General features: G+C 39.0%; 1 protein-coding gene across 1 annotated transcript in view; it reads left to right on the forward strand.

Moving 5' to 3' along the window:
* ptprn2 (protein tyrosine phosphatase receptor type N2) overlaps nt 1-18,280 on the forward strand; it is a 121,401-nt gene extending 103,121 nt beyond the window's left edge. Inside the window, exons 15-22 of the mRNA XM_017406697.3 lie at nt 2,190-2,263; nt 4,757-4,834; nt 7,846-7,965; nt 9,097-9,263; nt 11,211-11,264; nt 12,255-12,319; nt 14,236-14,309; nt 16,142-18,280. Coding sequence (XP_017262186.1) covers nt 2,190-2,263; nt 4,757-4,834; nt 7,846-7,965; nt 9,097-9,263; nt 11,211-11,264; nt 12,255-12,319; nt 14,236-14,309; nt 16,142-16,213 — 704 coding nt within the window. The 3' untranslated portion in view covers nt 16,214-18,280. The remainder of the gene's footprint in view (nt 1-2,189; nt 2,264-4,756; nt 4,835-7,845; nt 7,966-9,096; nt 9,264-11,210; nt 11,265-12,254; nt 12,320-14,235; nt 14,310-16,141) is intronic.
* The last annotated feature ends 277 nt before the right edge of the window (nt 18,281-18,557 follow it).

The raw sequence follows: 18,557 nt of genomic DNA on the forward strand, positions 1-18,557 counted from the left end.
TGTCCTTTTCCTGTGGGAAGGTTTTCGTCAGTGTCACGTCGCTCCATCATGTTTGTTCACACATTTTTGACCAGATCCTCCAAAGGGACAGCACAATAAATAAATAGCTGCCCAAATTTACCTAATTTTTATTGTTGCTCTTCTAGCCAAGGAGCTTTTTTTATGGCTGTGGTGAGAGATTTTTCCTTGCAACTCCTGAATGATGCTGACAAAAAAACAAATTACTGGGAGGGTTTTATCAGAATGGAAAGTAGAGAATTCCCTTCAGCAGCTCCAGCTAAATTTACGTCTTTAAAACATATTTTTCTTCTCCTAACTGAATATTTCAAATATGCAAACATTAAAACATCAATATAGCCTTTGTGTTGTTTATCCAAAGTTACAATCTAAATAATTTAATTACTTTTAAAAAATTATCTTTTTAAATAAATGAAATGAAATTTAAGTGCTGTCATACTTAAATACTGATACACAAATCTGATCCTTTGCAAACAGTTTTACTGACTTATCCTTCAAAATTTACACTATGTACACATAATAACCTTTAAGTGCATACTTTATTATCTTTTGCAAAGCTGACATTTTAAAACAAATGTGCTGCACACACAAACTAGCAGAGAGGAGCTATGTCTCCTCATTATGACAAGAACAAAACACTGTTTGCATATGATTATGGAGTAGCCTTTACAAGTTGTAAACTGCTTCTCCCTGTCATCCATCACTTTGTCCTTCAGATTGTTTTTAAACCAGTGGCAGAAGAAACTTTGCTTCGATGCCACAAGAGGCAGCTGCTGTTCCTTGCTTTCTAACAACATTTGGTCATTGCCACAAGTATGGCAAGCAAACAACTTGTGAGTGAAATGAAAATAATAAAAAAAAAAAACATTGCTACAGATGCACAGTAATATAATCCTATCAACTATTTGAGTTTCGATCCATTATTTGGGATTTATTTTGAAAACAAATTGGAATGAAAACAGATTTAGCTAAAAATTGACTCGATGTTTGTATCAGAAACATGTCCAACACTAGCTAATATTATACGGCTTGCCCAAATGGAAAAAAAAAGTCTGATTTCTCTCCGTTTTGTTGATGTACTTGGCGAGTTTTTGTTAGTTTGTTCCTCTTAAATGTTTTGTTTCACATTAGAAACCACCATTTGCTAGATTTTGTTTTTTACTGTCATATTTTGCCTGACAACTCTGAAAAACCTGCCTAAATCATGTTTTCACATTTTCTGAAAGTTCACCCTAAATTTGCCTGCATGTCGTATAGAAAACAGCTAAAGCTAAACTGAAGTTAATGAGAATTAGCAAAACAAAAATAATTCTATTAGCAAATGACATGTAAGTTAAAAATGTTGACCTGTGTTGTTTAAAGGCAGAAGGCATCTGCAGACATATAGGCTACAATTAAAAACAGGTAGAACCTCTGGTTCAGAAAAGTGAAGCCAATGCAGCGGCGCCCTAAATCTCATTCATTTTTCATAATGACCCGCAGGGGGCGACATCAAAGGCTTCCCACTGGATTTATAACTGCACAAATGATAACTAATTTCAAGCTTTCTTCAGCACATCACATTGTTAATTTGGTCCCATTTTATGTAAAATACACAATAAAAAGATACCTTTTTAGGGTGGGGCTACCTTGTAATTGACCTTTTACTGCCAAGAGATTATGACCAAAATTGTAGCCTAAAATCCAATCTACATGCTATCACTATGACACTTTTTATAAACACAACACAGTCTATGAGTACTGTCAGTCAGATTCAACACAAACCCCCACAATCCTCCTGAACTCTTTAATAATAATAATTCATGTTTCTTTCCATTCATTTATGATTAAAAAAAGTTTTAAGCATTTTGATTTAAAGCAAACAAATTCACTTAAGTGGATTCAAGTTAATTGGAAACACATCTTAAGGCAGATTCATTTGTTTAATAAAAAGGAGATTTTAGAGGTTACAACATTCAACCTTCTTCACATAAAATAGTTATTACTGTCTTACTTGGAACACTCAGGAGTTTAGAACGGTGTGTGTGTTTGTGTGTCTGATGAAAGTCCAGTGAAACTGCACTTCCTTTGGCTTTCATATTCCTGCATTGCTCTTCAAAACTGTGTCACTGCTGTGCAGGAAGCCAAAAGTGTTCAAACACAAACAGATGAATTATGCATCTTCATTTCAGATGATCACTCCCGGATTACCTTGAAAGCAGAGAATAACCATGGCAACTCGGATTACATCAATGCAAGTCCGATTGTGAGTATCGTTAATTATGCCTTTTCCTTTTGTTTGATATCAATCATTTCTGAAGCTTATTGTGACTGCAGCACCTGTTGTTGAATATGACTTGCCATTCCTCCAAATTCCATGTATTTATTGGTTTATTTATTTTTAATTCTGGTTGAATTTCATTGGTGCTGTTCGATGCAAATCCTTAATTTCCATCAATCCCCACCAAAATAAGTTAAAAATCTACATATTTTTGACTGATCAAATACACTCACTGCAAATACAGAAGGAGCTCAGTGCTAGAGAAGGTTATATTTATGTGTGTGTTTTTTTTTTCCTTTCTTTTTCACCAAAACATTGTCAGTCATGATTTCCCCTGAGGCTGCTGAGAAGGGATTCCATCAAAGAGAGCAGGAAGCTATGCATTTCAAATCCAGTGCCAAAATTTCTGAGGAGACAGATGAGGGGAGGGGGTGGCGGGCACACGCAGCTGCTCTAAAAGGCCATTACTCTTCAGAAACAAACAATAGAGACCCGCAGATGCTGTATTTATTCCTCCTCTTTACGAAAAGTCACATTCATAGAGGTCTGGAGTTGATCGATATAAAGAAAAAATGACCAATAATTGGTTCCGACGTAGGTAAAAGTTAGTGTTTAGGTGTGGTTGAGAGAAGGAGAAGTTCCAGCAGATGTTCAAGGTGGGTGAAATCATGGCCGATGCAGCGGTGTGAAAATAAACGGGCAATAGTTACGCCACCAAAGAGCCCCCCTGCCTGAGCAGAGCAAACCTGTGACAACTAGACCTGTCAGTGTGGCTTCTTCCTCCTCATTAGCTTCGTGGGCCACAGCCTTACGGGTTAATAATCTGCCACTTTTTTTTTCTGGGAACCTGAGGTCAGAGAGGTGAAGCGAAGGGTGTGATCTTCGCTCCTTACAGATGGACAGAGATGTGGGGGGCGTCCATGCTGTGAGAAACCTGGATTATAATGTTTGTCCACTCCCAGATGTACAGCATTATTAGGAGCACTTTGGAGGAATATGCTGTAACACAAATATTGGTCCTTTTTTTTCTTACAAATGTTGTGTGGTTCTTCCATGATAACTTTTTTCATGGACTGTCTTTGATAAGCTCAGCAGCCATTTAATGTCCAATCTCATAAAAGCACAGGATGAAGACAGTGGCTCTAAAAGTTGAGACGTTTCTCCATTTCTCTGAGCTATTTCAGTACCAGCTATTTTACTTGAAGCCAAAGAGCACTTCTTTGCATTTTTCTTTTGTTGTAGTCTATCGTCTCCCTCACAATGGCGAGGGGAGGACAGCTGAAATGCAGGACTACTCTTTCATGTTTCCACTTTAGTATTCATGTCGGGATGTGAGCACACAGCTTCAGCATGTCTGCGTCCTTGAGATTGGCTAAAAGGACTGGCTAGCATTCGGCATCACCCTTTTACTTCTGCAGGGAAGATTTTTCTTTTTCTTTTTTTTTTTCTTCTTTGTCTAATCCATGTAAGGAATTTCAACCAGGAAGGATGAAGGAAAGAAATTGAACAACACTGATATGGTTTATTGAGGACTAAGAAGCAAAATATTTCCCTTTTTTTGTGTCATTTTTTTAAATTCCTCAAAACATTTTTATCCTCTTATGTTTTACTTCCACCCCCATTTTATCACATGCCCCAAGACAAATGACTAATTCAATGGACAGAACAAAAGCTGTACACTATATTATATTAGTTTCTTTTAAAAATGAATGCAACTCCGTTTCTGCTGAGGTTTACTTGCAATTACCCCAATGCTTGATTATGATGTAAATAATATGTTTTATCAACTTGAGTGAAAAAAAAACAGATGTCAGTTTTTGCTAAATCCAATTAGAATATTTTTACTTATTAGTTTAATCAGTTTTGAAAGCATTAAAAATTAGTTCCAGTTGTTCCAGATATTAAACATGAAGAAAGAAAAGTATTATGGTAAAATTAAAGCCATGTAAGACACTTTATAATTATTTAACTTTCAACGTCCATGTGAAAGGGAGATGAGGTTAAGAAACACACAAGGAGACATAAAATTCAGATCTTTAAGGAAAATGTCAATATGAAATTGTGCTTCAGGATAAAAAAAAATAGTTAATACATATTTAAAATGCCAGAAAGTGTAATGCTGTAACTCTTTACTTTGGTCTTTATGGAAGTTGTCTTTGCCCTCAAGTGACTTTTAGAAATATATATTTTTAAATCAAGTGAGTGGCAGTGAGTGGATATAGGTCAGCTACATCTTTATATAACTTATACTTATTTTTCCTGTAAAACTATTCAATTAATCTCTGTGCTTCTGTGAATTCCTGCAGAAATACACTTCTCTTTGGTATTATATTGTCTAAAAAGCCAACAGAATCACTGACAATAGTTACTATTACTTCAAAATACTTTTAGAACTTTACATTTATACATCTTGCTCTCCTTGGTTTCTGTAAAACCTGATCTTTGATTATAACACGTCTCACTCTCCTGTTTTCCCAGATGGACCACGACCCTCGCAATCCGACCTACATCGCCTCTCAGGGTCCACTTGCTTCCACTGTGGCAGACTTCTGGCAGGTAGGACTGATCTGCTCACCCGCTGCCCACTTTTCATCTTTTTGTGTCTGCACTAAAAAAAGAAGAAAAGAACAAAAAAAGAGAAAAAGCTTTGAAGAACTGCAAAAGAACTACACTCTGGGTTGTTTGATTCTCAGTGCTAGAAAGGAGTTTGCAGATTAAGGAGGATCGGCGAAGTGATGTAGCAGAAGTTACGAGTCTCACACTTTACAGAGGATATCCTTATCTCTGATTCTCTGCAGTATCAAAGTGATAACTGATTTTTAAGAATATTCAGTAAGCATAAACTATTAATAGCTAATTTGGTGTGTTTTGACAGTACCATTTTAACAAACTGTGAACAAATTAAGCTACAAAACCAGCTTAAATCACAAATCTATTTAGGAACCCCCTGTTTACTAAAGAATTATGGGAGCTGTGGTTGTAAAAATCTCTCTTTGAGGCAAAGATATGGAAAGCATAAATTTATGTAATGACAAAATTATGTTCTTATAGCTCAACTCAAAAATAGTGCAACTAATACAGATGTTGGAAAACGTGCTGCTGTGGTTCTCAGTATTTAAACAGTGACACTTGTTGTAAATGCACAACAGAATTCCAGCTTTTCGTTTCATACAGAAGTCTACACCCCAGAGACGACTAATTCTATTTAAAATAAGGCTTCTGTTTGCTCGTACTTGCATTTTCTTCTCTCAAAGCCATTTGCATTCTTTCCCTTGTCCATAAATGTCAAAGCAACATGCCATTAATTAGCGTCTACAGGCTATTGTAAAACATGTCAACTTGTGTGGAAGTGTGCCTTAAATGGTGCATGTTTGCCAAATAGCATTCCTCTGTGCTAATAGGACAGCACTGTAGTAATTAGTGGGTCCGTCACCTCCATATGGTGAAGTAACTCCAGATAGCCGTAACCAGGGTGCAGAAGTGTGAGGCATAAATTGTGGCAGACCAGCTGGTTCTCCCCTTTGTACTCTGCATCATGGACTGAGCTCATTTTGAGCCATTACGATAGTGCTGAGATTGAGTTTGAAAGCTGGTGACTTGAAGAGAACAACGTGGTCAAGTTTTGTCACAAACCCCAAGAGAAATGTAGTTTCAATACAAATGGGCTCTCAGGGAAAGAAAAGCTCACTTCAACTTAAAACTGAAGTAAAAGAGATTGCTGTTTGTGATCCTTTTTCCCTGTTGGGTAAATAAATACATTTTCATAATCTTAAAGCCATAGTTCAGATGTTTTTTAATCAGGCACTGTGGAATGGTTATAAGCAATAAATGTCTTACCTGTCGTAGATAGCTCTTTGAACAGCATCATCTTGGAGAAAAAAAAATTAAATCTGACCAGACTGACGTGTTAACAACTCAGAACAGGGACCAAAGTGGATTTCTGCCCTCTTAAAACAACAATCTTTTACAGCAGTTCATTTAAGAGCTGTTTCTTTAAAGTTAGCCCTGCTCAGACTACCCATTAGCTCGTCAGTTCAGACAGTTCAGTTTTTTTTTCTCCAGTCTGAGGTTGTTCAAAAAGCTATCCACAATAGCCAAAGGTAGCATCTCACTGTTGGACACTACTTGGCAACTCCAAATTGTGAGACATTTCTAGGTGAGGTCTCACTGAGTTCTGAGTGTTTACAACCAGTGAGCCATGAAGCTGCATTTCATGCAGACAATTTTGGAAAATCATGGCCTACTTTTGTGTGCACGTCTCACAAAACTGAATTCTAGGCCATGCATGTTGTTTTGTTGCCTGTCCTCACCCACACAGTACCCCCCTCAGCCTGCTTTGCTTGTTCAGAACCTTTTCACAAAAACCCATGTCAAAATATCAAAACCATCCTTAGCTTTTTAGTCACAAACTCAACTCTGAATCTCTCCAAATTGAGCACAAAATCAGAGCTTGACTGACATTCTGGAAATCACTTTGGTTGGAAATTGGTAGTAGCTATTCATTATTCAGTATGGTCAACCTTGGATTGTGGCAGAAGAAAAAAAAAATACTCCTTACCCCATTAAAAGTAAACAAACAGGGGAAACACTGGCACTCTCATGCAAATGGAGCGTGCAAGAGGCAAATCTTTTTGCTCTCTCCTACCTAATCCACTCCAGCCCCAGGCACTGCTCTGAAAGGCGGCTTGGCTCTAATCCTCTGCTCCTCTTCCTCCATCCCTTCATCCTTTACGTTACTCCTTCATCCATCCATCCATCTGTCCATCTCCCCTCTATTACCTTAGCTCTGCTGGGCTTTGCTTCTTCTTCGAATTAAGCACCAATCTGTGTGAGTTTATGAAGCAAAAGTCAAAAGTTTTAGGAGTTTATGGATGGTCTTTGGCGTTTGGAAAACAGTTAATCACATTTTGGGAAAAAAAAAAAAAAGATGGTTGTGTTTGGTGAGGATGAAACATAGGAATCCACTTTTACCCCACTACCTACAAATATTAGCAAAATTATACAAGACTAAATGGATAATATTCCTTCACATTATCACCTTGCCTAATCTCATCACATCCTGGCACAGTTGGCACAGTTGGCACAGTTGGCGTGTAATGTGTCCACTGGGCTGGATCACAGAAGCTTGTGATTAGTGTATAGTCAAGGCCATTGTGTTTTTATAGCAATCATAAAAGCTGCGTTTCCTCCTCATTTTCCTAATGGCTGCCAGTGGGCCTCTATTTCTTTCCAAGGACACATTAGATTGTGATAAGATGAAATGGAGCAGCAGTGCAGAAGATGTTGTGATCTCGCTCAGACGACTGAGAGAGGGCGAAAAGAGGTGCCCTCCTGCTGCTCCGCCCAGCATTTATCATTTGTCACGCACAGAGAGGTGACATTTATTCATACTTCCTGCACGAAGATCAAGAAATCAATTTCACTCCAATACACGACTTGAGTTTGAAATGCCGGCCGCTCAGTTCAGCTACATATTAGTACTACTTGAATTTCATATGGATGCATATGAGGGAGTTTGTTGTCTCCTGATGTGTTACATGAATGTGTGTGGTTTTTTTTATGTGTAGATGGTATGGGAGAGTGGCTGCGTTGTCATCGTCATGCTGACACCACTGTCAGAAAACGGAGTGAAGCAGTGCCACCACTACTGGCCCGATGAAGGATCAGATGTCTACCATGTCTATGAGGTATGCATGAAACGTTAAAGAATCAGTCTATCCGGAAAAAATAAAGACCCTCAAAATTAGATTACTTCTTGTGATGCAAATTAAACTTTAAGTGTTGAGGTTAGTGGAAATCTGCTTAAAGCAATGGATAAAACTAAGTTTGTTGGAGCTCATATTATGAAAAAGAGAAAATTGAACAATTTAGCCACAACAAAGTAGATCATTTTTAACTGATTTTTAAAAACTGGCCACATGGCTCGCTGGTCTCTTGGTCACAAACACTTAGGATTCAGTGAGACTGCGACTGAAAATTAGCCTATTTTCTCACAATTTTGAGTCTCCAACTAGTCTCTTACAATTGCAGCCAAGAGAGATAATACCATACTGAAAACCTTCAGAAGACATTTCTCCATACAAAATACCATTTCCTTTTTGTAGCCTCTTACCAGAACAGAACTTGTTTGGTGCTGGGGACAAAAAAAGGGTAATTGTGAACATCTTTCAATTGAACTATTTTCTGAGAAAAAGTCTCTATGAGGCTCCTTTTCACAAAGAAATTTTGCTTCTAAGCTCCTCAAATGTAATCTTTAAAAAAAAATCATCACTGATCAAAAACAATAAGGAAAAGCCAAAAAAAAATACATGAATGGAAAATGTTCAAAACCAAGTTTCTAAAAAAAAAGTCAATTTGAAACAAAGTATTGCTAATGTTCTTTGAAAAGCATTGTATGAAAGGGTATATTTTCATTTTAAATAATAAACAAGAGGAGGAAAAAAAACATAAGAATGTTTATAATCAGTTCAACGCTGAAGCCTATGCACATTCTAGGGAATAAATTATTATCACATTCTTTAGTTTCTGACTTTGTTACGTCTCATTTGGTCACAAAATGACTAATTTAGGAAAAGAAAGCACACAAACTGTTACAGAACAGCAGGACGTCTCGTTATAATTATGCATAAATTCTTCCAAACTTTTGTCAACAAATACAAATAGAATTCCCGGAAACTGATTTGTGATGCAGGCTGGCCAGAAATCCCCAAGAATATATCAGAAAGATCTTACTCTTTTCTACTTTTGGTGAGCCAACTATTTAACCAACGTAATGGAAATGCTGAAGAGTCCTTTGCATGTGCTTTGTTCACATTTAGGTCAATTTGGTGTCCGAGCACATCTGGTGTGAGGACTTCCTGGTGCGTAGTTTCTACTTGAAAAACCTGCAGACCAACGAGACTCGCACCGTCACCCAGTTCCACTTCCTGTCCTGGATGGACCGTGGGATCCCCAGCTCAGCCAGGACCCTGTTAGACTTCCGCAGGTAGAGAAGAGACCCTCAGAGGGACAGGTCCTTTCAGACATCTTTACAACTGACCTTTTAGTCCACGCTTGTTCTTAATCACCTCCCCTTATATTCTGCATCCTGTCAGTGCCTCTCTGGTCCTTCTCCCTTTTTTTACCCCCTCTCTCTGCCTTTTGGTGAATGGTTGTTCTAATAAGGACCCCCGTTTCTGTACCCATCCCTTTCATCCCGGGCCGATCTCCCTCACCTCCCTCCAGCACATGTGATGCAGCAAATTAACAGCCCCGCACTGCCTGGCTTGGCTTGGGAAGAAACAAAAGAAAGAAAGAATAATAAAACACCTAATTCAAACACCCAATTAAACGAGAGCTGTCTCACCAAAAACACAGGAGAGGGGTCGGGTTGGTGGGAGGGGGGGCGGGGGGGTGACTGAACAACCGCACTCTGTTCTTCATATAATGTGTTCTGGCAGAAGAGCAGCAGTGCTCCTCTGAGAAAACCCAGGAGGGAAAGGAAAAGCCCTCCAAATGAGAATAGATGCATCTGATTTGTGGATGGAAGTTTTTGGTTTCTAATGCAGATGAGAGATTTATGCTTTTCTGACAGAGCTGATGCTACTTTTTCCAGACTAAACTGAGCGTAGCTCACGCTCAGCTATTCGTTTGTCATGCCTAGATTTCTTAATGCTGCTGTAGGTTATTTTGTATCTGATGAAGCGATTCAGAGGTCTCAGATCCACACGACGTGCTCTCTAACACTCACGGTTTTGTGGTTTTGGCCAAGTTGGTATTTTGCGGTTGCCAGTGTCATTTTTGTGATGTTGCAGCTAGTAATATGAGCCCAGTTGCATAGTCACAAAAGTGATCATTGGAAACTGTGTCTCCTCAGCCAGGCCTGGGCACACACCGTCTTTCTCTCACTCCTACTCTGTTCCCCTTCCCCTCCTCTTCACTGCTCCTTCCTCTGGCCTGCATGGGAACTCCAACCATCCCTGTATGATGTCTGACTGAGGGCGTGCTTTGATTTGACTCATTTTTCTCAATGCAAAACATGCTAAATAATGCAAAATTCTACATTAATTCTAATAACATTTAAATAAAAAAACACTCATGTAAAACAAAAAATTATGAATTAAGCCTTGCATTTTATTTGCAATGCATGTATTTTTTAAAGGTTTTTACAATTTAAGCATGTAGATGCTTTTATGCAGTTCTAAATCTTAGAACAAAAAATACAGAGGAAGAAGACATAAATGCAACATTACTGACAAATCTACTCATAATTATTAAAAAAGATTTATTTAAATTTATTTATGAACATAATCAAAAAAATATACAATTTTAAAACCGTTTTATTGCATTTTTTTATTATTAACTAATACAAAGTGTTGATTTAATGAGATATTTAGAAGTTTTTTTTGACTGAAAGGTGGAAAAATGCAGGGAAATGGCGAGCTGCTGAAGAGGAGCTCTCAGTGTAGTCAGTTTCCATGGCAACAGCGGGGTGTGAAAAGGCTTGTTGGCCTTCACCGCGCCTGTGGTGTAAAACATTCATAATTGGCCGGGGTTAATGCGTCGGCGGTCTGCAATCACAACATCGCGCCACCATCACGTCCATCACCCACACGTCACGGAGATCTGTCACTGAAATGACGCCGGATTTATTTACGGGTTTCTCTCTCTCTCTCTCTTTCTCTCGCTTTCTCCCTCTTTCTGCGCTAGAACTGAAATGACTGAGTGACTGACAGGAGGAAGCATCTCTCGCAGATTTCTCGCTTTTATTATCATTAGTTTCACCCAGACGCGACAGCGCAGAAGTCCCTCATGAGTCACATTTGCTGTGATTCTCACTGTTCTTATTCAGCCAAAAAAAGAACTGAATTTGACTTTGCAGCCTTTGCATTTGAAGACATTGCGCCGCCAAGCTTGCAGTAACATCACGTTTTCTCTTTTGTTCTTATTGCAGAAAGGTTAACAAGTGCTACCGGGGCCGATCTTGCCCGATAATTGTTCACTGCAGGCAAGTATAACTGTTTGAACTTTGTAAAAGTGGCTCGCCCTGCTGAACTGGGACAGAGTGTTTGTCGTGGCTGTTTGTTTAAACCTGCTCAGTCCATTTTCTCTATCTGAACCACTGGAGCTGCTGTTTATTCCACTCACTGTTTCTTATGTAAATAATGTGGCACAAAGTCACAGAGTGATAGACTCTTCCATTTCCCATTTGGTTGAGTTAGTTAACTGGCCTTGATTGGTTCGTATTAAACACCAGGTATCTGTCGGACCACTTTTAATACTCACATCCTGTTAAGTCATGCATGGGGCCAGTAAGCCTGCTCTCCCTCTGAGGAATGGAGGATCTAGCGATGGATTAATGAAGCTGTGGCGCTCGGGCAGCTCTCCTGTTTTATTGGCCTTGCCTTTATTAGAGCGATGTCCACGCCTTGTTTGCAATTAACATGCAGAGCCGCTGAATGGCCGGCGGGCACAAAGGGAGGCTTTTCATGGGGCTATCTCTGGAGTAATGGAAAAGCAAGGCTCTCCAAAAGCGGTTCTCAAACCGCCCCTGGCCTCTCAACCTCTCCTCTGCTCCTGAGGTGCATGCATTTAAAAGCTTTTGTCCCCAGCGTGCCTTAGAAACCGTCCCTCTCTCTCCAACAGCCACTCTCAAGACCACACATGCACTTGTGTGCGAGGGTTTAACATAATTACATTTATTGGGGGAAAAAATAGGATCCGGTTGAGTTTTTTCACAAGAATGTAAGGGATTATTATTCATTTTTAGCTTTTTAAAGCATTCTGTTTCACGAGTAAAGTCCTCCTCTATGCAAAAGGAGACGTGCACATCTGCATGCATGGGCCAATTTGTGTTTAAATATACTTGAAAGTCTCCCAGCAGATGCCAAATGTAAATGGGTAATTTGCTTTGTAATAAAGGAAAACACTCACAGATTAAAGCATCTCATGCTGCCACCTTAATGATCTCCGTTTGTCTGTCTCTGACTCTCTGCAGCGACGGCGCTGGCAGGACCGGGACTTACATTCTGATTGACATGGTCCTCAATAAGATGGCTAAAGGTAACGATCAATGGCTTCGCTTTCGTTTTCTCTGCTTGAAGTGTTGCCCCGGCAACGAGAAAGCCTCTCATTTTTCCGTAGAGGGTCTTGGGGATGCATTAGAGGGTGACTTCTCTGAGGCCTGGAGAGGCAGCGAAGACAGAGGCAGCACAAAGAAAAGGAACAGGGGAAGGGAAATGAAAAAAAAAAAAAAAAAACTCCACCCACATTAATAATTATCTATTTAGGCAACCTTCACACCATATTGACCTGCATCAGCAGCTGCAACATGAATTTAGATAGCACATGCATGGAAATGAAATGTTTAAACAGAAAATACATTAAAAAAATTGCTATTTGCTCCAGCGGTGCAAATCAATATTTAATATTTAATGGGAACTTTGTGCTTATTTGATTCTAATATTATTTTTTTTCATATCTGAACAAAAAAAGTGTTGACATGTTTTTCCAGTTTTACATAAATATGCTTTTTACTGTGAACACTGTTAGGGTGTTAGAATTTTGCAAGGTTAATTTATATTTATTTGCTGCTATTTTGAATTAGACTGGCCACTGGAGTGCAGACTTAGTCACAGCTTACTTGAATAGGAACTCTACACTATTATGAAGAAACAAAAATAAGTGATAAATGTGTGGAAAATCAAGAAACCAACTTATTCGGGTTGGTTATGTCATTAGACATAAGGCAGGAGCCGTTTGAATGTTGCAGTTAAATCTTTAACTGCTGTGGGAAAGATTTATTTCTAGGTGTCTATTTTTTTTCTTATCAAAAGTCAAGAGAAAAGCACTTTTATTGTGCATGAATAAACACTTAGATTTCTCTGAAATTCTTTTGCGATATCTCAGTTATAAACAGCTATTGTTGCCCCAGAGCTGTGTTCGTTCCTGGCTCAGACTGCTCTTTGCCCTCTGACCTTTGCCCTTTACCCTCTCCTCTTTGCGTTCCTCCTTGTGGGTATCAGAATGGGTGAAAGGGCCGCCTGCCTTGGCCGCAGATCCTGTCTGTAATAAGACTGACCCGTCCTGATGGAGTTCGAGTAGTTCAGTGACAAATGTTCTGTAGTCCGTAGTCCGTGGAGATGAAAAGCTGCTCCTCGCTCTCTTTTTAATCTTTTGTTTCCTGCAGCTGGAATCAAATGCATGAAATGTGCATAATCTCACTCTCCAAGGCTCTCCACTCTCTCTTTTTTTTTTTTTTTTTTTTTTTTTGGTCAGCAAGCCTTTTCTGAGCTTAACTTTGGATTCCAGCTCATCTAAGACATGAAAGTCTTGTCGAAGCGCTGGAGTACCTTTGAGTGCAAAGTCCAGATGCATTGAGTCACCCACACACATGCATACATTCATTCTCTTGCTCTCTTGTATGCTTCCTTTCTCTGCCTTACTCAAACATCTTCACACTTTCTGCATCTTTGTGTCTTATTTTCAAACGGCCGGCGCGCAATCCATAAATCTATAGTATAAGGTTTTCCAGATGGGCATCCCAGGCTCAAAGGTAGCTGATTACAGTTGGAGCAACTGTTGCATGGGTTAATCATCAAAATGAGGGCTGCGGAGCTGCTGCGAATCATTTTAATTGGTGACTCTCAGATTCATGCATGAACGCAGGCACCCTCTCCAGTTGGACGTCATCTTCTAAACCAATTTTTGAATGTGATTCACACAGAGAAGGCAGGGCGTAGTGGTGCTTTTTGAATGTGCGTTTCCCAGACACCCAACCTGCCCCCCCGAAAATATATTTTTTGCATATTTTATCAAGAAACAGTCAGTGGCCCTCATCCAAGTCTTTCGAGGGATGAATGTAATAATTTTCAATCGGCACGCTGTTCCAAAGGGAGCGCAGTAAAAAGAGAGATTGACAGATGTGGGCTGGATTACTCCGTCGCTTTGAACTCAGTCCAATTTTCGCTCTGTTGCAGGTGCTAAAGAGATTGATATTGCCGCTACCCTGGAGCACTTGAGAGACCAGAGAGCTGGCATGGTCCAGACAAAGGTAAGGTCCCCGGCTTTGAGTTCGAAGAGTGGGGGGAGGAGGAGGAATCCGGGGAGGGCGATTGTGGGGGAAGGGGTCGCAGTCATTCAGAGGGATGATTGCCTACTTCACGAGTGTAAGATCAGGGGAAGTGATGGGGTAACTCATAACTGCTTTGGGATTAAAGAAACACTGAAGACAATAAGTTTAATTTTCTCACAGGAGTCTGAGAAAACGACCAAAACAGTTTTCAGAAATGTGTTAAAAATTAATTTAAAAAAAACAACCAAAAAAACAGTAGTGGTGTTGGAATATGTGGTCACTTGTTGAGAGTGCAGATAAAAAAATGTAAAATAAAAAAAATGTCCAGCTGTTATAAACATACCTTCTGTCGGCATCAATCTATATATTTATTCTTTATTTAAAGAGAAGAAATAAAAGCAGAATTCTGGAGCTATTTTACATCTTTGAGAGGTCCTTAAATAAAAGCAATTAAGCAGTTTGTAAAAATGCTCAACATTTTTTTCTTACTTTTTATTAATTTATAAAAAAATTCAATTAGTTCTGTCACTGTGGTCTATATCACCTCACATACAAGTCATTTCCTCTCATCCTCAAATTCAAATAAAAGCCATTTCCTTTTGTTTCTCTCCTTCAGCTTGAGACAATATTAATAAAAATAATAAAAGTGAGCCACATTCTGCAGTGAGTGATAATATTTATGGGAACAGCTTGCTAACAGGCTCCTCGATGCTTCATTAATGCTCCTCTCACAGCCGCGCTCTGTTCAGCAGACAAAAGCGTTTCAAGCACTCTCTTTTTCTTTTCTGACACGTCTAAGTGAAATTACTTTGGAATATTGTTGATTCCACTTTGTGGATTCATGCAGGCTCTACACTGAAATTAGACTGTAATGAGGTATGAAATGCGGAGTTAGGTTTCAAAAATTGTACAAGCATTTTTCCTCCTTTTAATGATGTTTCCACTTTATTTTTGTACAATAAACATTAAATCCCCCTTTTTCCTGGTTACTGCCTTTTGCAGACATCAATCAGCAGTAATTACAACACGTGTGACCGTTTTTTCTTCCTGAGTAACACCCATTTCTGATCTGTCAAGCAGAGATTGATCTCCCCCCTGTGGTTTAAATGAGAACACTCATCTCTAACTTTAAACTCGAAGTAGGAATAGATTATTACGTATATCTGTGGTGGAGATAAATATGGATGTACTTACATATTTTTTTGGCCTCATCACATCTTCACTAGGCTCACAAAAATAAAAACGCCTGATAATCTCCAGTGCAAAGCGAAGCTGGTGACTCCTCTGTATTGATTTAGCCTGTCCTCAGGCCAGACCGTGGCAGGCTGTGTGTTGACACATCTGAAGGCTGTTCCCTCCAAACTCCTACGTACTCTTTCTCTGTAAGAGGACCCTGTGGCCTGCAGCCTGGGGAGAGGAGAGGAATATAAAAGCACCGGGTCCATGGGGCAAACATCAATCAGTTCCTCTGGGAAAACTGTGAGCTGGTTTCACAATCAAAAGCACGCACATACTCTGAAAAAGCTGAGAGATGGTTTGACTCAAAAGCTCCATTTTAAGGCGCACCTGGTTGGATCGATGCCGGCTGTGCTTCAGGTTGAAAGAAAGTGATTTAGCTCAAGTCCGTGGCCATGCACAAGCAGGGTCAGGCGATATAGAGGGAGAGGAAGAGGTGGCAGCTGCCAGTCACTCTCAAATGGCATTCAAGACATGCGACACAACTGGACTCAGACTAACATTTTGTCTTCTTTTTTTTTTTTCCTTTTCCTTCTCCATCTCCTCCTCCTCCTCCTCCTCCTCCTCCTCCTCAGGAGCAGTTTGAGTTTGCTCTGACAGCCGTGGCCGAGGAGGTGAACGCCATCCTGAAAGCTCTTCCTCAGTAAAAGGCATCACACGTCTTCTTTTTTCTCGGCCAGGCACCGGTTTTCCCTGCCTTCCCTCCTATCTCAACCGCCTCTTCACCCTCAGCTATTACTGTATCCTGAATGTTGTACCGGGGTAGCTCATCTGGATTCATATTCACTAATTTCAGAGTGCAAGAGATTACACTTTAGCATTTTAAGAAAAAACAAAAATGAAAAAAAAAAACAAATATGAACCCATGGTCCTCTGTACAGTGATGTTGTTCCTGAACATACTCCCTCAGTGCCACTGATGAGATGTTTATGTAGCTTCAAGTGCAGATTCATGTTACAAAATGAGCTGTCACCTGTTAAAAGCTGATACAAACTCTAAGAAAACAAACTACACTGAAGCTGCAGCTAACAGTTTGTGTCTCAACTCTTTTGTGTGTAAAATCCTAAAATAAAAGGCAACAGATTGTGTTAATTTGTTTACTTTGTATGACTGAGTTTAAATTTAGAGATGCACCGATTGCTTTTTTTTTCTTCTTCACCGATTCCGATTTTTGTGAAGCTCCGGCCGGCCAGTTCTGATTTTGACTTTTCTTTGAAGGAAACAAATTAAATGACTGATTAAAAACATCTGCTTATTTTTTCTTCCAAACAGCACCAAGTTACAAGTCTCTCTCTTTCCTACACTGGAAAAAAGACCCAATGGAAAAAAATATGTACTGTATATTTCCTTTATATGACAGATTATACCTTCTAAACATATATACCCTCCTTTTTTCATACTTCAGAGCGTAAAAGTGCAACAGATAACAGAAAAACACTTCTACTGTTAAGTAATTTAGCTCAATTTGGGGATCGGATTGTTGGATGTTATTGTAACTATATGAATTGGTAATTGTAGCTTTATTATTGTAACAATTAAACTATTAAGTCTTATTTTAAATTTGTACCCTAATTGCACTGTTTAAATGACAGCTATTGCTAAAATAGAAAACTTTAGCTTAGTTGTTACAGAAAACTCAAGTTAGCAGCAGACATATCTCTGAAAATCTACTTTCCTTTTAGTAGCTTCTATTGTTTTCTCTGACTTTATTTTCAAACACGAGGATAGTACCAATAACTGACTTTAACTTTTCCACATTGAGACATGCTATTGCAAATTAGCCACTTAAATCACAAAGTGGGGCAAAAAACTGGATTTTTGACACCAGTTGAGCTATAAATTGACCAATTCTGCTCACCTGGAAAGCAATCGCTGCATCCCTATTTAAAATAAGATATTGAAATATGATATATAGCAAAGAAAAACAACAAGTGATTATATTTGATAGGCTGTAATTGGAGAATATTTTGTGTAAGAATAACAAAAATGGTGGTGAGTTCTTTTCTCTTTTTTTTTTTTTTTTTTTTGCTAATTCCACAAATTCAAGTAGCTGCAGCTCTCAGCTCAGACTCAAAAACCTGTACATAAACTTCTTGCCTGTAAAACTCATGATGTTGTACAGATTCTTTCCTCCAAATGAAGTAATGTGCTGGACCCTCTCATGTTCCTCCTCCTCCTCTGTGATCTGAATCAGCTAATATATACTCAGCATCACATGTTCACATGTTGAAGTTTGTGTGTGTGTGTGTGTGTTGTACTTTGAAAAATGCCACAGATTCTCTGACTCTGAAAAAGCCTCACAGATCATAACAACATATCAGCTGTTCATTCACTACGGTGACTTGATATTATTATTTTTTTTGTTTGTTTGGTCCATAAACAACTCGGTTAATATTAAATGTGAAATACCGAAAATGAAACAGTTATATCCTCTATTTAGAAATGCTGTCATCCTGTATCAATAGTAATAAGATTATATATGTACATATAACAAGAACTTATATTGGGATTGCTGCTAAATTTGTTTGTCCCTCTATCACTGGTATATTGTGACATTTTGTGCAACATGACAGATTGTTTGTTCTATAGACAATGAATGACTTTATGAATAGTGCTATATAAAAATATACACTGAGAGCTTCAGTGAAAACTATATATTTTGTGTGAGAAGTAACATTCAGATTGATAATAAATCCGATCAGACTCCACCGCTCTGCTGTCTGCTGTGTAATGTTATTTCTGATACACTCCCAGACAAGAAGGCCGACCTTCCACTGAAAGACATTTGATTGAATGATAGTCCTCGTAAAGGCACAGGGAAAATGTGCTCCCTGGGGGGTTTGTATTTCTGGTAAAGACTCGCCGGTTTGTACTGATGAAATGTTTGTTTCACTGGCTCTGTCAGCAGAGAAAGTGGCTGGAATGTGAAATGAAATCAGTCTTTCACACTCTCAGGTCATCTCGCAATATTACAGCGAAGAACAAGTTCGG

This window comes from Kryptolebias marmoratus, linkage group LG21 (assembly GCF_001649575.2).
Source record: "Kryptolebias marmoratus isolate JLee-2015 linkage group LG21, ASM164957v2, whole genome shotgun sequence".
Classification (NCBI taxonomy): Eukaryota; Metazoa; Chordata; class Actinopteri; order Cyprinodontiformes; family Rivulidae; genus Kryptolebias; species Kryptolebias marmoratus.